The sequence below is a fragment of the Rhinoderma darwinii genome, chromosome 8 (genome assembly GCF_050947455.1).
Source record: "Rhinoderma darwinii isolate aRhiDar2 chromosome 8, aRhiDar2.hap1, whole genome shotgun sequence".
NCBI classification, from domain to species: Eukaryota; Metazoa; Chordata; class Amphibia; order Anura; family Rhinodermatidae; genus Rhinoderma; species Rhinoderma darwinii.
Genome location: NC_134694.1, coordinates 4,564,848 through 4,581,864, shown reverse-complemented (window position 1 = coordinate 4,581,864; position 17,017 = coordinate 4,564,848). Strand labels below are relative to the sequence as shown.

The 17,017-nt window shown below is 38.3% G+C and overlaps 1 protein-coding gene across 2 annotated transcripts; it reads right to left on the bottom strand.

The window, feature by feature from the left end:
* Positions 1-3,256: 3,256 nt before the first annotated feature.
* On the bottom strand, positions 3,257-15,298 carry BARHL1 (BarH like homeobox 1). 2 transcript variants are annotated; one of them, XM_075834700.1, is made up of 3 exons: positions 13,782-15,298; positions 9,888-10,110; positions 3,257-6,454 (listed from the first exon to the last, which is right to left on the bottom strand). In XM_075834700.1, exons 1-3 carry the CDS (start codon positions 14,239-14,241, stop codon positions 6,160-6,162), a joined length of 978 nt encoding a protein of 325 aa, XP_075690815.1. In that variant the 5' UTR covers positions 14,242-15,298; the 3' UTR covers positions 3,257-6,159. The 2 variants fall into 2 exon arrangements, with proteins under 2 accessions (XP_075690815.1, XP_075690816.1); XM_075834701.1 differs by having other exon boundaries at positions 13,788-15,298.
* Positions 15,299-17,017: the final 1,719 nt, after the last annotated feature.

Here is a 17,017-nt window from a genome sequence, read left to right as displayed (position 1 = left end):
CTACTGTAGCAAAAGGCAAAACGACGAGTTTCAGTACAAAAAAAAAATGATGTAAATACACCCGAAGGTCTTTTTCACACATCGCAATTTAGGCGCAAGTCCCGTCCTGAGCGTGAGTGTGACACGGACTAATCGTTGTAGACTATGGAGGGAATGCGTGAAGCGCAAAAAATAGGACATGTCCTCTTTTTTCACAGACCCTTCACACGCTCCGTTGAAACAACGCCCAGACGTCCCGCGGTTTATTAGAACCGGAGTTTAGAGCATCATAGGCTTCAATGGTTCTCGAACACTGGTTCTAATAAAACGCAGTAGGTCCGGGTGTTGTGTCCGTAATGTGGGCGCAAAAAAGATTACGTGGCCATATGGTGTTTTTAGACGTTGCACTTCAGGCGCATTTGTTGCCGCTCGGTTTTACAGCGAATTGCTGCGATTCCGCAGCCAGCACGGGTGTAGCTCGTTAAATCTGCAAAACCACAGTAGTTCATGGTAAAAACACGTGCGGTTTTGCGATGCTTTTTTTTTTTTTGGGCTGCGCAGTAATAACCGCACCTGAACTGCAGCGTCTAATTACGCCCTCAGGCCACATGCACGCAATGCGTATTACGTGCAGATTTGCTGCGGCAAAGTAGATGAGATTTCCAGCAATCTCAACTATAAATTGCAGAATTTTTCCGCATGTAAATTGACCTGCAGTGCGCGTTTTAACATTCGCAACATATCAAAATGCGTCAAAATCTGAAGCCGATAATCCGCACCTGTTTCCGCCTCAAAATAACGCAATATTGGGTGCCGATTTTCCTGCAAAATTACTTGCATTTATCTGCGGTTTTGTTGTCGATTTTCCACATAAAGTTCCGCAAGTTGTGCGTGTAGCCTCGGGCTGGGTTCGCACTGTGCGGTTTAGTTTTTTTTTTTAAAACTGCATGTTAAAAACACAACAAAAACACAGTGTGAACGCAGCCTAAATGCAAGGAACTTTTTGGATAGTAAATCTCCCACGTGCCTTGTGGGTTTTGCCCGGCCCTTCCCTCTCAGCTGTGGGTGATGGTAATGAGCTCAGGAGGCTGCAGCCATCAGACTGGGGCAGCGGACAGGTAAGTGTACCTCTTTATATCTTATTATGAGCGCCGTCTGATTATAACGTGACAGAATTCTGCCGGTGACACCACTAAACAGGGAAGGAAAAAAAGGGGGTGTCAAAAGTGATAAAACTCCTTCCAAGGAGCAATAAACCTGCAGTCAGCATGCGAAGAGGAATGTTTCTGGGGGGATAGGCCGCGTCAAGCAGCGATCATGGGGGCATCGAGCTTTCTGGACGCGATCCTGGCTGATAACTGGGAGCAATAGCTTGCATTCACCTGTCCTACAGTCAGCATCTCCCAGACAGAAATGGCTGATAACAGGGAGCAATAGCTTGTATTCACTTGTCTTAAGGCCCTGGCCGATGCAGCGAGCGCCGATCAACGAGACATCATTGATCGGCGCTCGTTTGCTCCTGTCACACGGAGCTATGGATGGGGACGAGCGCTCGTTACTCCCCGTACATTATTATCATGACGGCAGCGCGTCTCCCGGTTCACACACCAAGATGCGCTGCCGACAACCAGAATATTTCACTTTTTTTTAAAGCGATACGACCAGCGGATGATCCAGATCGCTGCTCTGATTACACAGGGAAATTATCGGCAACGAGCGTTCTATGAATCGTCTGCCTGATAATCACCCACTGTAAAACCCCCTTTAGCCTCTGCCAAGCCGGAATTAGCTGATAACGGGGAGCAATAGTTATTCACCTCCACAGTCGAGAATTTTTCAGCCATTTTTTGTTGAGATGTGATTGTGTCCCGTATGACTGATCGCAGTCTGGGCTCGACCAATACTCTTCCGGCGAATGAAAAGTTTGCAGGACCAGAAGCGCTCGTTGTGGGGCTCATTTGCATATCCGATTTTGTTTGCGAAGCTTAAGTCTAATGTAACCGATGTTTAGTGGTAGGCAGCCATTTTATAATCTGATCTAATATCAGGCCTCATGTACACAACCGTATTATGATCCATGTCGTACAGGTCGTAGCATGGCTCTCGTGTGCCTCTGATTTCATACTGTGAGGTGCAGGTGCAGGACTCGTTACAGTGTATCAGCACTTTCTCTAATGAGCCCTGATGCTTGGACATGGCCAGGTTTTCTGTTTACCATGAATTGTCTCTGTTTTATGATGTTTCACCTGTAAAAACCGTGCGGCCAAAAAACGCAATAATTCACGAAAAAGAAATGCAAGTGTCCATTTAATAGACCCCCGGTTTACACACATTATGTACTTGAATTTGTTGTGATTTGCGCTATGCTTTTTGAACTGACCAGGCTTCCATACTGGCAGTTGCCCATGGCAACCAATCAAATCACTGCTTTCATTTTTGTAGTGCAATCCGCAGTGCTCCTAGCAACCAATCAGATTTCCAGCACAGGTCAGAAAATGAAAGCTATGATTTGATTGGTTGCTAGGAGCACTGCTGATTGCACTACAAAAATGAAATCAGTGATTTGATTGGTTGCTATGGGCAACTGCTCCACTTCCGGCCTGCACTGGGTTTCATACATCTGGCCCCAAGGATGGTTGGAGTTGTAGTAAAGTTCCAAAACTGGGGAGCCTGAATCTCAGAAGCTGTGACAGGGTATGGTGGGAGTTGTAGTTACTGAATCACCGGCGCCTGTTTTGGTTCGATTCTTAAATGGTGCATAGATATGACGTGTAAAACGTGGCAACGTCATCGGCAGCGCTTATAAAAAATTGCGCAATGTGTTAATAAATGCCTTGCGCCATTTTTATCAAGCACTGACTGCTGCAAACGATGTCATTTTGTTTTCTTTAATAGGGGTGTGGCTAAGCGGTTCAAAAATGGCGCCATTATATGCAGTCATGTGTGGTGATAAAATGGCTACGGCCGACTAGTCATATAGTATAGTAGTCGTTGCCACCAGCCAGATCATATTGCCGCAAATGAAAAATGTGTCAAATTTTCGCATTTCATATACCGTCGTTCACTCCGTTTTGAGAAGAAGCCATATATAAAGGAGGCAGCCATTTTGTGAAGTACTTAAAGGGAAACTCCATCCGAAACTGGAGCGTTCCCATTGTAATGATTTTTAAGCAAGTCTTTACGAATTTTGGTTGCGGCCACAAAATGGCGTCTGTGGTTTATCATTAAGCGCATGACACTGTGCGGTAATATTTCTGAATAATTTTTAATGATGGCATTTAAATATTACCCATAAAGTCATTGAACAGAGAATAAATAAGTGATGATGACATTCAGGTCCACAGGCGTTTTTAAAAAATACACGTATACGTCTCTAGAGAAGGCGTTAACCTCTACCGTGCCAGAGTACGGACAAAATCCGCTGTCGGGATCAAAACCCCATCCCCACCGTACCAAAATGAGCCAATCCACGTCCCGGTTTGCAAATGGATGGATGGCTATCCATTAATGGGCGTTGGCTGTTCACGTAATTTCATTGGCGAGCGACCGCGCATACGTGGCCAGCTCCCATTGCGGGCTGAAATCTGGACTGGCTGACCCTCGATATTGGTGTGGCGATACCTCATACTGGGCACATATATTAATCACAGTAATACACAGTATATTACAAAATATGGCGCCTTCTATGAGGCTTTGCGCAAAATTTGTCAACAAGTGACAGAAAAAAAATGGCGCGGCTGGACAATTGTAATATAACGTGTACTTATACGATCATGTGACCTGTTCGCTGAAGAGGTGTCGGCCAAATAGTCCTATTAATACATGTTTTACCCTGGTTTTTTGTTTACCTCCTATACCTGTTGTAGGCGGCCATGTTGTGGGTGTAAACATTCATTACGGTGCTAGCGATATCGGAGCATTTAAAGACGTACATCACAACAGAACATGGCGCATTGGTAGCGTCACTTTGTATTTTTAAAGCGACAGGTCACCTGGTTGGATCTCAGGGATTTCTAGGCTTAGGCCACAAAATGGCTGCCTACTGTATTGTATTAGTCGCCATGCCCACGTGAACAATTTCGCACCAGGAGAAACCATTTTGTAATGGATAATGGAACGATACTACTCCAGTCTTGCGGTAGGTTCCACAGGACGCTTTGCGGGGAAAAAAAATTTGACCCCATAAAACCTCAATTTATACAAAAAGAATGCCATTGGCCGGTGAATCGGCGGGGTTTTTTTTTTGTGGCACGTGAGAGGTTAACTTAAGTTTCTCTGTGTTAATTTGTTTTGGTTTTTTTTCGTTTTTTTGCTGTGAAAATCATTCAATGGCGTCATTTTTGTTTTTTATAAATAGGTAGACGGGGTCGCTTCATATACAAAGGACTATGTACAGGCAGAAGACCACAAATCCTTATTTCTCAGAAATAAATTAATAAAAAAGTTTCACATTTTCCAAATAATTTAGATATTATTTTTTATATTAGGCCTGAGGTACAGGGGTCTTTTTACATAATTTAGTTCCAAAATGGTGGACAATGTCAATAATGAGATACAAAAAGTCACCCTTGTAGCTTAAGCCATATATAAGATAGACTGTGCCCGGTGATATGGAACCACGGAGCCCTGGCCGGATCTTGTAGTTCCACATTCCACCAAGATCTAATCTCTCAACATGAACATGCCCATTAAAAATAAATGACGATCAACAAAATGGACCCAATATACAACATTTGAGAAACTCAGAACCAACATGACGGAATAATCCCTTACATGGATAGCAGCAACATATAAAACATTAAATATATTTAATTCTGTGTGTACCAGGATCCTCGGGGGTGGGGCTAACAGGCTGAGAAAAATCATTGGCTAATTTATAGTTCTCTCACCATTATCACAAGCACTGTTTCTTGTTTTGCCGCCTTCCATTTTTTTTTTTAAAGAGTACCTGCCCTTTAAAAACAACTCTTGAGACATATCTTCAGAAGTTTTGATTGGAGGGGGGGCAGCTGCTGAGACCCCCCCCCACCAATGGCTGGAACGAAAGTGCGGAAGCGCTCACCTTTGTCTGTGATCGGCGCTCCTTAGGCTGAGGAGGGGCTCGTAGATATTTCTAAGTGAGTCCATCTTCAGTCTAACAAGGAGAACTGATTAAAGCCGAAGGTGAGCGCTTCCGCACCTTCGTTTCAGCGACGGCGGGAGTCTTAGCACCCGGGCCCCACCCATCACAAGTTCTGATATGTCTCTAAGTGCAGATACTCTCTAAGGATAAATGTTCAATCACAGTGAATTTTTGGCCTCAGAAAGATTTGGAGTATTTTTAATTTTATTTTATTTTTTGGGCTTGGACTTTAGAACGACCACCACGGGGGGCGGGGGGCGGGGTCTGCCGTCTTGTGTTGAGGCCCGTTTACGCCAACGTACAATTATCAGTCGTGTAAATAAAATACAAAAAGTTGTCCCGTTTAGGTGGATTGTTTGGTGATACGTAAAAAGGTCAGGGTGTTGTGATTCTATAATATAATGATTGTAACCATAGCGACATGGCGAGATAATATTCACTGTAAAGGGGGCGTCAACAAATATCTGAGCTCGCGCTAGAAATTACTTCACCCCACGGACCCTTAGCAATTTTTCAAAAATTCACACATTTTTTGAGTCCTAATGAAATTCAAGAACAATTGCTCCCCAAACGGTTGATAAAAAAAATGTCCCGTTTCCTCGACCGATTCTAAAGTCTGGGAAACATGGTTGACAACCGGCTATAACGGCAGCCATGTTGGTTGTCACTCAGCTTTCCTAGAAGAAGGTTCTCTAATGAATTGTGATTCAAGGGTTACTAATGATATTTTTGTATTTTGGGGGTGAATGTTTTTGAGTTTTTACGTCATTCTCTCCGGGCTAAGAACGCTGATGATGTCATATCAATTATTTAGGGGAAATTTCCCGTTTCTGAGAAATAAGTGGTCAAGTTGAACCATGTTACAGTTTTTGTTTCATCTTCTCGTCATTTTTGAAGTCCCAGAAGGTCACTTTTTTTATAATTTAGGTTATTTTTCTTAGCAGAGTTTTTGTAGGGCTATTCCACAGTACAGTCCCATGGCCGATGATGTCCCCCGTTCTCTGGTGCGTTGGTGAAGTCTATGACTTTGGCACCTGGTTGAGCTTGTATGGACCTCTTCACCGTGGCTGCGCCGCCCTTGGTAGGACTCCTGTCAAAGGGGGCAAGGCAGGTGGGGGCTCAGCGCCACCTTGAAGTCCATGAATAAGGATCCTGGGGACCAGAGGTCTTTGTAAAGCCGGGGGAGGTGCAGTGGGACCTCTGTAGAGGTAAAGTGCAGCACCTGGGTCCAGGTTGGACATGAGGCTTTGTGGGTAGAAGTACGGAGAAGGAAACATTCTTTGTAGAGCAGAATAATTTCCCGCTTCTGCCAGTAATTCCAGTCCGACCGCCGTCTGTCTCTTCCATTTTGTCCTGTGCGACAGAAACAAAAACATAAGGACCGGAATATTTCAGAACTATTTTTTTTAGATTGTTATATTTATAAATCGGGACCTTTAAACAGGGTTATATTGCTGGTTTATGACGTGGGGCGGGGCCGTGACAACCTCTCATTCTTTCAAAAACTAGAATGTTACCGTCGTATAAGGTGGGAGCATCACATGACTTAATGGTCCGATATTAGCCAGCGAGAGAGAGATTAGTAAAATGAGGGGGAAATATATAATTTTGGATGGAGTTGCCCTTTAAGGGTGTGTCAAAGGTGTGTCACAGCTGGGGAACCAGGGGTTGTAATGAATATCCAATACGATTGCGTCCACTGTTACTTCTGAAATATCAACAGTACTAAAAGAGTCAACGTAATCCCCAATATAAATATTAGCATTTCAAAATCTGAGTCACTTATTAGAAGTTTCCCGTAATTTTTTTCCAATTTTATTTATTTTTTTCATTTTTACGAAATTTTTGCAAATTGTTACAGTGGGCATGAGTTTGCGCATAAAAGGTAAAGTTTTTTAGTGTTTTTTTAATATTTTTTTTTTTCACTACTGTTATTAGGTTATAGAACTAAACCGATCTACCAAGTGGTTGTAGATTTTTATTTTTTTTTATACGTTGCCTCTTGTTTTAGTCACTTTTCATAATTGTACTTTATGTTTCTTAATTCTACAATATCAATATTTTCAAAATAAGTAAATTTAATTGAATAAGAATTTTGCTTTATAAATTTTTTCTGTATTTTTCAAATATTGGGGGAAATATGACCTTAAAAATGTCAAGATATTAAACTTTAAACAATTGTGTTTTTATTATTTTAGTTGATGATAAACTTCCATATTAGGCTATGTAATAAATCGTTTACCATGGTTTATATTTTGACAGGATTTTTGGAAAAAAAAAATACTACATTTTCTACACGGCATAACTATGCATGAAATAAATAAAAAAACCTAAAACCAAGCTAAAAACAGTAAATCAAACAATGTAAAAATTCTGTCTAAAAAGTGTAAAGACCAAGGGACGGGTATAAATATTCCTCTTTCTAAGTCGGCGTGATTCCCCTTAGGACACCTTGCTAGGAATGTCAAAATCTATTGTACGTATTCTATAATAATTCAATTTTCTTAAGCTATAGCGCCAAACTCGCATCATCTCAGCCCCCGCCTTTCCGCTACCAAAATAAAAAAAAAATAGTCCTATTTCTAGGCCTGAGTTATTCATAATTCATAATGATAATAATTGTGTAATTACTGAAACACTCCGTTAATTATTGATGCCCAAAGTAAGAAATGGTTAATTTATTATTAATGTGTCGATGTGTTATATACGGGTGTTTATGTGGAGTACATCGTTGTCGTTTCACTGACGCCATTTAAAATATGTAAATATAAACGAACATTTATACTAAGGTAGAAAAAATGTTTACAAAAATTTTAATTTTTTTTTATTTGTAATTTAATAAAAAAAAAAGTTAAGACAAATATTTAAAAAAAATTATTCATTTTTTATAGTTTAGAAAAAAAAATATATAGACGACGCAACACGGATATATGTAAATATGTTGACTGATAATAAAAGTGTAAAATATAGCCAGAGCAGAAAAAATGATAAAAAAATATACGAATACTACTATAACAATACAAAAAAAATAATATAATACTAATATAACAATATTTAAAAAAAGTATAATAGAAAATATAATACTAGTGTAATAATACTACAAAAAATAATATAGAAAATATAATACTAATATAACAATAATAATAATGCTAAAAAAATAATAGAAAATATAATACTAATAATAATACTAAAAAAATAATAGAAAATATAATATTAATAATACTAAAAAGAATATAATAGAAAATATTATGAGTATTGTTATATTAGTATTATATTTTCTATTTTTTTAGTATTATTATTAGTATTATATTTTCTATTATTTTTTTAGCATTATTATTATAGTTATATTAGTATTATATTTTCTATATTATTTTTTGTAGTATTATTACACTAGTATTATATTTTCTATTATACTTTTTTTTTATATTGTTATATTAGTATTATATTTTCTATTCTATCATTCTTAGTATTTTGTATTTTTATATTAGAATTATTATATAATAGAAAATATTAATATTATTATTTATTATTTTTATTGCAACAATCTAATAATAATTTAAAAACTAAAATGGAAAAACTAAATTCATTGTCACATCTTATTTTATTTTTACATTTCTTTATTGTATTCTGCTCATTCATAAAATCCTTTTTTATAAGTCTTATTAATAGTATGTTTATAGCTTCATCATCTGAGCACATAGATCAATATTAGATCTATGTCTGGTTTTCACAGTTATAAAATTCGTCCCAATTAGGAGTATAAAAAAATTACAATTTGATTATATGGAAATAATAATAATCTATTGAGGCTTTATCTCTGAAGGGTAAAAAATAGACGTTTAAACAAGTCTTTAATAAATTATCAATTGTCCATTTATTTATTTTTATTTCTATTTTTTTATCTTTTTTTTCTGTTATTTATTTTTTAAGATTATTTTTTTTTATATTCCTCAGTGTGACTGTGAATAAATATGAAGCCTGCGCCCCAACATGTCATAAATCATTATGTGATCACCTGGGCAATGAATGATATAACAATCTGTCTTCCTCCGCTCCAGTTACTGTCAGATCCAGTCCTAATTATTATAAAGAATGATATGACCTCAGACATATGTATGCGTATATATATATATTCTGCATTATATAGTGTGTCTGCGACATAGTCCTTGCGCGTCAGTCGCACTTGTGAGGAAGACTGTCGCACAGTGTGGCTCACCAGACCTTTTATGTTACTGGTTTTGATATTATAACATTCAGCCATTAATAATATGGAACAGAGAGGCAGGGTTGTCGCACAGGTGCGGATGTGGCGCTATTCACCTGTTTGTACACCTGCTTTATAGACCAATGAGGTGGAAAAACGAGGGAACTGATGAATGTATATAATATGCGGCCGTTCACATGATTTGGTTTGCGATAATCTTGCTCCAGACACTGATCTCCTGTTCTGGTGTCCGTTCTATAGGGGGGTATTGGGGTGTAATACAGATATGCGGGTAAACTGCTGCCTATATGGAGAACGCTGGTATTATAATAGCTGCATGTGTTTGCGCTCAGGTTAGGATTTGTCGCTGTGGTTGAACCGATTTGTGGTTCTGGTGTCGGCTTTGTAGTCGGGTAAAGAAGTGCGTACAGCCTGCGCTGCTATGATAAAAGTTTGCGACCTGGGTCGGATGTTTCTCTAGGCTTGCGCTTCCTGCGTTATTTTGGCACCAGGTCTAGAGATTATACATAGTAGCAGCTGGTTTACGCACAGTGGTGATTATGGCGCAGTGTGTGCACTGACCTGCGGTTCTGGTACCAGGTCTTCACCTGGGTGTCGGTGAGGTTGAGGGACGCCGCCAGCTCCATCCTGTCCTGCACACTCAGGTATTTCTGCCTCTCGAAGCTGCGCTCCAGCTGCGCCAACTGGTGGTCGGTGAAGGCGGTGCGGGCCTTGCGGGGCTTCTTCAGCCGAACCGGGGGGCTCTCCCTGGAGCTGGAGATTTCCCGCTCCCCCTCCTCCTTTACTGCAATCATCACAAATAATAACTGTTAATTACAATGATTGGCATAACGATAATAACGCAACAATCGCTGCGACAATTAATAAAACATAATATCGCACGTCTCTACAACACAGATAATCCCCACAAAGACACACGAGACCCCCCCCCCCCAACTAGGGCACCCAAATATATAAATGTACAATGTCAATCTATAATAATACAGCTATTACTACTATGCTGTATGCGACTATAATAATCTATACTATTAATGTAATCCATAGAACAGAATTATTATAATTTATACTATATATTTAATCTATAATACAGGGCTATTATAATCTATACTATTAATGTAACCCATATAATAGGATTATAATCTATACTATACAATAATCTACAACACGGGGCTATTATAATCTATACATGTAATCTATAACACAGGGATATTATAATCTATATTATACATGTGCTATATCACAGAGATATATTATAATCTAGACATGTAATCTATAATACAGGGCTATTATAATCTAGACATGTAATCTATAACAGGGATATTATAATCTAGACATGTAATCTATAACACACGGATATTATAATCTATACTATTGATGCAATCCATAAAACAGGATGATTGTAATCTGTAATATACATACAATCTATAACACAGGGCTATTATAATCTATACTATCAATGTAACCCATATAATAGGATTATAATCTATACTATACATGTAATCTGTAACACAGGGCTATTATAATCTATACTAGCAATGTAACCCATATAATAGGATTATAATCTATACTATACATGTAATCTGTAACATAGGGCTATTATAATGTAGACATGTAATCTGTAACACAGGGCTATTATATGTAATCTATAACACATGATTATCATAATCTATATATATGTATATATATATATATATATATATGTCATCTAAAACTCTAGACTATTATAATCTGTATTATATATGTAATCTATAACGCCTGACTATCGTGTATTCGTTTATTTTGTGTTCAGTACAGATATAGCAGAGCTGGTTCGGTCAGTCAGGGTAACATTAAGCCTGGATTCACACATATCATTTTGATGCAGGTTTTTTTTTAGCCGAAACCAGGAGTAAATGCTAGAATAAGAAAAAGTATATAAAAAAAAATACTATTACATTTCCCCTTTTGTTTTCATTCCTGGCTTTGTCGAAAAAAACTGCAGCAAAAAACTGTATCAAAACTGAATGTGTGAATCCAAGAATAAATTTATCTGCAGTCCTATGTCACGACACAAAAAACAGAAACATCCTGGTATCAGGACACAGTGTGCCAAATAACAAACTCGGGGCTACTACACCTGCATATAACAGGACACAGCTGTGTGTATTCAGTACAGTATATAATGCGGGTCCATGACAGGTATATAATGCTGTACGTGAGGCTTCTGGGTATAACGTGTACAACGCAGATCAAGATCATACAGATGTAGCAGAGCTGGATTTGTAATGTGTTTCTTTTGTGCACCCGGATGATTCTTGGAGTACAGATAATTCAGTATTTGTCACCCACAGTCCTGTATCAAATCGTAAAAAGGACATCGGACACTTGGTGATCACTAACAAACTCAGCTCTGCTGCAATGAAGACTTTATCTCTGTTATTAGAAGTCTCAGGGAAGATTCCAAAACTGCTGCAGAACATCAGGACTGTATATCGGGATGATAATTCTATACCATGATATCATGATTAGGCTATTATAATAGTATAACACCTATATTATTATCTATATCATTTTATATATTAGTAATACATTTTACTGAAAAACAATAATAAAAATATTATCTAAAAAAAACACCACACCAATATTAGAGTAATATTATATAAATAGATAATAATATAATATCCTCTGTCTGTACAGTAGTTGTAATTGGGGCTCATGAGTAGCAGCAGACTGTGCCGTCCTCACACATCCTCATCAGCTCCATCTGTTCTCTACATTACAGTCTGCCCCAATAACTAATAAATCCTATCTATCTATCTATCTATCTATCTATCTATCTATCTATCTATCTATCTATCTATCTATCTATCTATCTCATATCTATCTATCTATCTATCTATCTATCTATCTATCTATCTATCTATCTATCTATCTATCTATCTATCTATCTATCTATCTATCATCACAATCTGTCTCCACACATACCTCTAGATACAGATAGCACATCAGATAATATATATGTGACCTCTGATGGGAAGTAGGAGATGATGGAGTTATTTCTACACTATATTGTATAGATGTGATAGTTTGTGACCTGTATTGCATGATATTGTGTGTATGACACTTGTATAAGGCTTTATGGGGCATTATATGGTATGAGGTTGTATCCAGCAGTGACCAGGTTGAAGCTGATTCCCTCTGTAGGAGACAATAATCCGCTTAATTGAGCCACTGGGGAACTAGGATCCTTCATCCAGAAATTCTCCACCTAACAAACCGGATCACTATCTATATATGCGTTTAGCAAAAAAAAATTAAAATGCAAACAAAACATATAATTGGTCATTTATGATGAGTAAAGTTGTATTCTAGAAATATATCCACAAGGTCAATCAAATAATAATCATCTCAGATTATATCCAGAGTAGTGAAAGTTGAATATTACAAGTCATTGGTAAAAGAGAATTATTCCCGTAAAAAAAAAAAAAGACTAAAATAATAATCCATTCATTTCACTAAAAGTAAATACAAATAATTCAAGAAAATCCCCAAATGCTGAATTCGGTTTCCAAAATAATAAACATTCCCCAAAATAATTAGCGATCTTCATAGATCAGAATTTTTTTTCATTAAAAAATCATCAAATGTGATTTTAATTTAAATATATATATATATAAATAACAAAAAATATTTTAGATTCTGTTAAATGTTTAATCTAGAAAAAAAATGTTGAAATCCTAAAGGATTGTTAGGCGTAAAAAAAATCGAACAGAATATAATTTAAAAAAAGATACAAAAGACATTCTTAACACATAAAAGTTACATAATATTTATTGTAAGTTTTTTCTTTTTGTTTAGTCAAGGGCCAAATATTTTCTCTATAGGTTACAAAACTTTTATGCAAAACGGCAAAGTTCCTATATATGTTTTTTTTCTTTTTCCCATAGAATTACTCTGCATGTTGTTACTTCCCATCACTTTAATCTTTAATGTCAGTCTTCATCTAATTGCATGGTAATGGATAGACCCGACTTGTATCACTAATTTGGATGTCCGCTTTTATGTTAATTCCTTACATATTTATTCCTAATATTTCTATCAGATAATGAGGCCTCTGAGGGGAATCTACGGCCCTGGGATTTTAACTCATTATTTTTTTTCTTCCATATTACACCAGCATTACTTATTGATATATGCAACTTTTTCTATGTAGAAATATTAAAAAAAACGGGGGGAAAAAAAAATAGAAAGAAAATCTTTTCCGATCTACTCCCTGAACCCAGAACTCACTTCCCTTATAATGAAACAAAAATAATAAACAAAATACAAAGTATCGATTTTTGTTTTGCTAATTCTTCTCTATCGTTATAAATAATTTTGTTACTTCCCTGTAGAGACAACAGTTTTTAGGGTGCACGTTTTTGTGGAGGGGTCGAGGGGCTCTGAGGAGGAGGAAGAAGAAGAAGTTAAACTCACCTTTACCTTTATATTCAGAATCTGAAGAGGTAGAACTGCTGCTTTTCTCCAGTTTGTCCCTAAAGTCTTCAGCAGTTTTACTGGACAAGCAATGGGTCAAGTCTTGGGCTGGTTGACCATTACTGGAGTAAGGAGCGCAGGTTGCTAGAGGCTTACAGTCTGCTAAGATGTCTCTGATCAAGAAGGAAGACGTGACCGTCCTGGATTGTGAAGGAGCAGAGAGTCCTGGCTGAAGATGGGACTCAATGGCCAAAGCGACCCCTTGTCTAGTGCTGACCGCCTCCAAACAATCTCTAGATGGGGAAGGTGGAGAGGAACAGACACTGCTGACTTCTGACCTGGGGCTGAGCTCTAGGGGTGACCTACTATTCCCCATCAATGGGTCCATCTGAGCAAGCCCAGGGCTACTGGCTCTATGGGACAGGATGGTGTCAATCCCAAATCCGTTAGATCCTTCCATCCCAGCCTCCTTGGACTTTTCAGATTAACATTGAGCCTGAAAAAAAAAAGAATTCCCCCCACAAAAAAATATTTTCTACTTAATTCGCAAAAATAACGTCCAAACCTGGTGCCATCCAGAGAGTGTTCAAGTTCCTGGAGGTCCCAGTGGTTATAATTCCTGTCCTGTAGCTGGGTGGCCAGGAGTCCTCAGGAGGAGATCGATAGAGGGCTCTGCTGTGTAACCAGCTCAATGATGATAAAATCGATCTGGAGAAGGGAATGGGTGGCGTGTGAGAAGCTTCAGCTCTGGTGGAGAGAGAGGCAGGAGGGCAGAGACGACTCTGATCAAACCCAACAGCCAAGGCAGGGGCTCATCTTCTAGTAGGAGTCAGCCTAGGACTCTCCAAGGACCAGGCTGTAGATGGGAAGAGTCCAAGATGCTCTGATGGCTTCAGCACCTTGGAGAGAAGCTCATGCGTCTTTGCGCACAGGACAATCTGCTCTATTTTGACCAGGTTTCCTGCCAGTCCAGGTCCACGGTCTCCTGCCTATGACCAGTTCAAGTCCAGGATCTCCTCTCTACAGAACAGGGGTCTCCTGCCTATGACCAGTCCAGGTCCAGGGTCTCCTCTCTACAGAACAGGACTTTCATGCCTATGACCAGTCCATGCCCAGGGTCTCCTCTCTACAGAACAGGGGTCTCCAGCCTATGACCAGTTCATGCCCAGGGTCTCCTCTTTACAGAACAGGGGTCTCCAGCCTATGACCAGTCCATGCCCAGGGTCTCCTCTCTACAGAACAGGGGTCTCCAGCCTATGACCAGTCCAGCTCCAGGGTCTCCTCTCCAGATCCACAACCTTCCAGCTTTCTTCTACAGAAGACTCAGTATCTTGTAGGCTGAGCTGTGTCCTGCTCCAGAGTCACCCAGGGGGTCCTGCAGGCTCAGATCTTCTCCTTTTGAACTCCTATGTTGGTTGCACTGTCCTGCTTCTCTTGGAGTGGGGGGAGGGGTCCTCTCCAGTCTCAGATCTCCTTACACACTGTCACTTCAAGCCTTTTTCTCTACAGAACTTGTGTCACTTTGGCAGAGCTCATAATGTGTCAGCACACGTGTCACAGGAGCCTCATCTCCCATTGGCTGCTGAGGGCTTTTTTTTGGCTGATGTCATGTAGGAGAAGCAACCTGATCCTCTTTCAGTTTGATTAAAAGAGACAGTGAATTAATTACAGCAGCTCACGGTCCGCTGTTTACAGGCAATTTCCACCTTGTTTGCTCTCATCCCATCATTCAGGAGCCTCTAATGATGCCATTAACCCTATGCTGCAAGCAAAGAAACCTGCCACCGTCTGTCAGCTATTGGTGCCAGCTATGTGTGTATGTATCATATATATGTGTGTATGTGTGTCTGTATATATATATACACAGACACACACATTGAAGGGAATTTTTATTTACGTTTCTATTACCTTTTCTTGTGTTAAAATTATGTATTTTTAGTATTTTTTATTTCGTGTATTGTCTTTATTTTTATTTTGTTTTTAGTTGAATTATAATTATTATTACTATTATGATTCATTATTATTTATTATAATTTTTTTTATTATTTTATTTTACAGGTTGTTTTTTTTTATTTGACAAACGACCATTATTTCCACACATTCTCCTACCAATATTAAAAACAATAAACAAATTTCACCTAAAGTTTACATTACAAAAAACATAATTCCATAAAATATATATTTTTTTATTGTTGCACTTTTATTATTCATTTTAAGAAAAATATAGAAAATATGAAAATTCAGGTAACAAGCACAAGGTGCCCATAAATGCCAGTCCCAGTGCCATAGAGTGTTATATACCTGAGTCCTCTACGCGTGGAGTCTTTTCCTGATATAACCCTACAAGGCTCAGTCATACCCTATGATCTAATAGTGCAGGTGGAGTCTTACACGTTGTCCTAACTGAATATAATGGGGGACAGATCTCTGAGATATTATATACATTAATATATACTTATGGCTTATTATTATAGGATCAGGGAAATATTGATCTATGAAAATGTAAGGGCAGCAGCAAGTATGTAATAGAGGCATCATATATATATATATAGGAATGTGAAGTTACCACAAGGGTCTCCACATGATACAGCATGGCCTTATGTTATTATTCACATTATTTTATTATTCAATTTGATTTGATTTTAATATATTTTGATTGTAATTATTAGTATATTATTTATGTATATTACTAGTATCTATTTTTTTAATAATTATATCTGTATTTTCTTAAATTATGTATTTCTATTGATTTTTTTAATATTTAATGAATTTTTCGATAATAATAATAATATAATAATACATTACTATTGCTCATCATGGGGTTTGAGGAGGACACAGACCTGGGATACAGCGATATCCAACTATGAAGGTCTAGTGAAAGTCAGTTGTCTACGTGGACCATATTCTAATAATGTATTCTAATCCGCTATAATGTGCGTGGACGCGTACGTTAGGAGGAGGACGCGGTCGCGCAGCAGCGGCAGTCCATACGCATGCTCTCAGTCTCGCATACGTGTAAATTCTATGCGCCGCGACTACGTACGACTATCGTGAGAAAATGTCGTGACTGGAAAGAAAAGAAATGGCACGGGATAAAATAGCACACAGGTCACATGACATAATTTAGAGCGACCGACCGCTACAGGGAATGGCGCGCCAGCTCAGGCCTTATGGTAAATGTATGGGATATACGTGGAGGATGAAGCGCAGAATGTGACAATCTGTCCTCAATGAGC

Coding starts and splice junctions, on each gene's coding strand:
- BARHL1 (XM_075834700.1), bottom strand. CDS start 14,241: ATGGAAGGATCTAACGGATTTGGGATTGACACCATCCTGTCCCATAGA. Junction 10,111..13,781: donor TTCTGAATATAAAGGTAAAG/GTGAGTTTAACT, acceptor TGATGATTGCAG/TAAAGGAGGAGGGGGAGCGG. Junction 6,455..9,887: donor ACCTGGTACCAGAACCGCAG/GTCAGTGCACAC, acceptor TCTGTCGCACAG/GACAAAATGGAAGAGACAGA.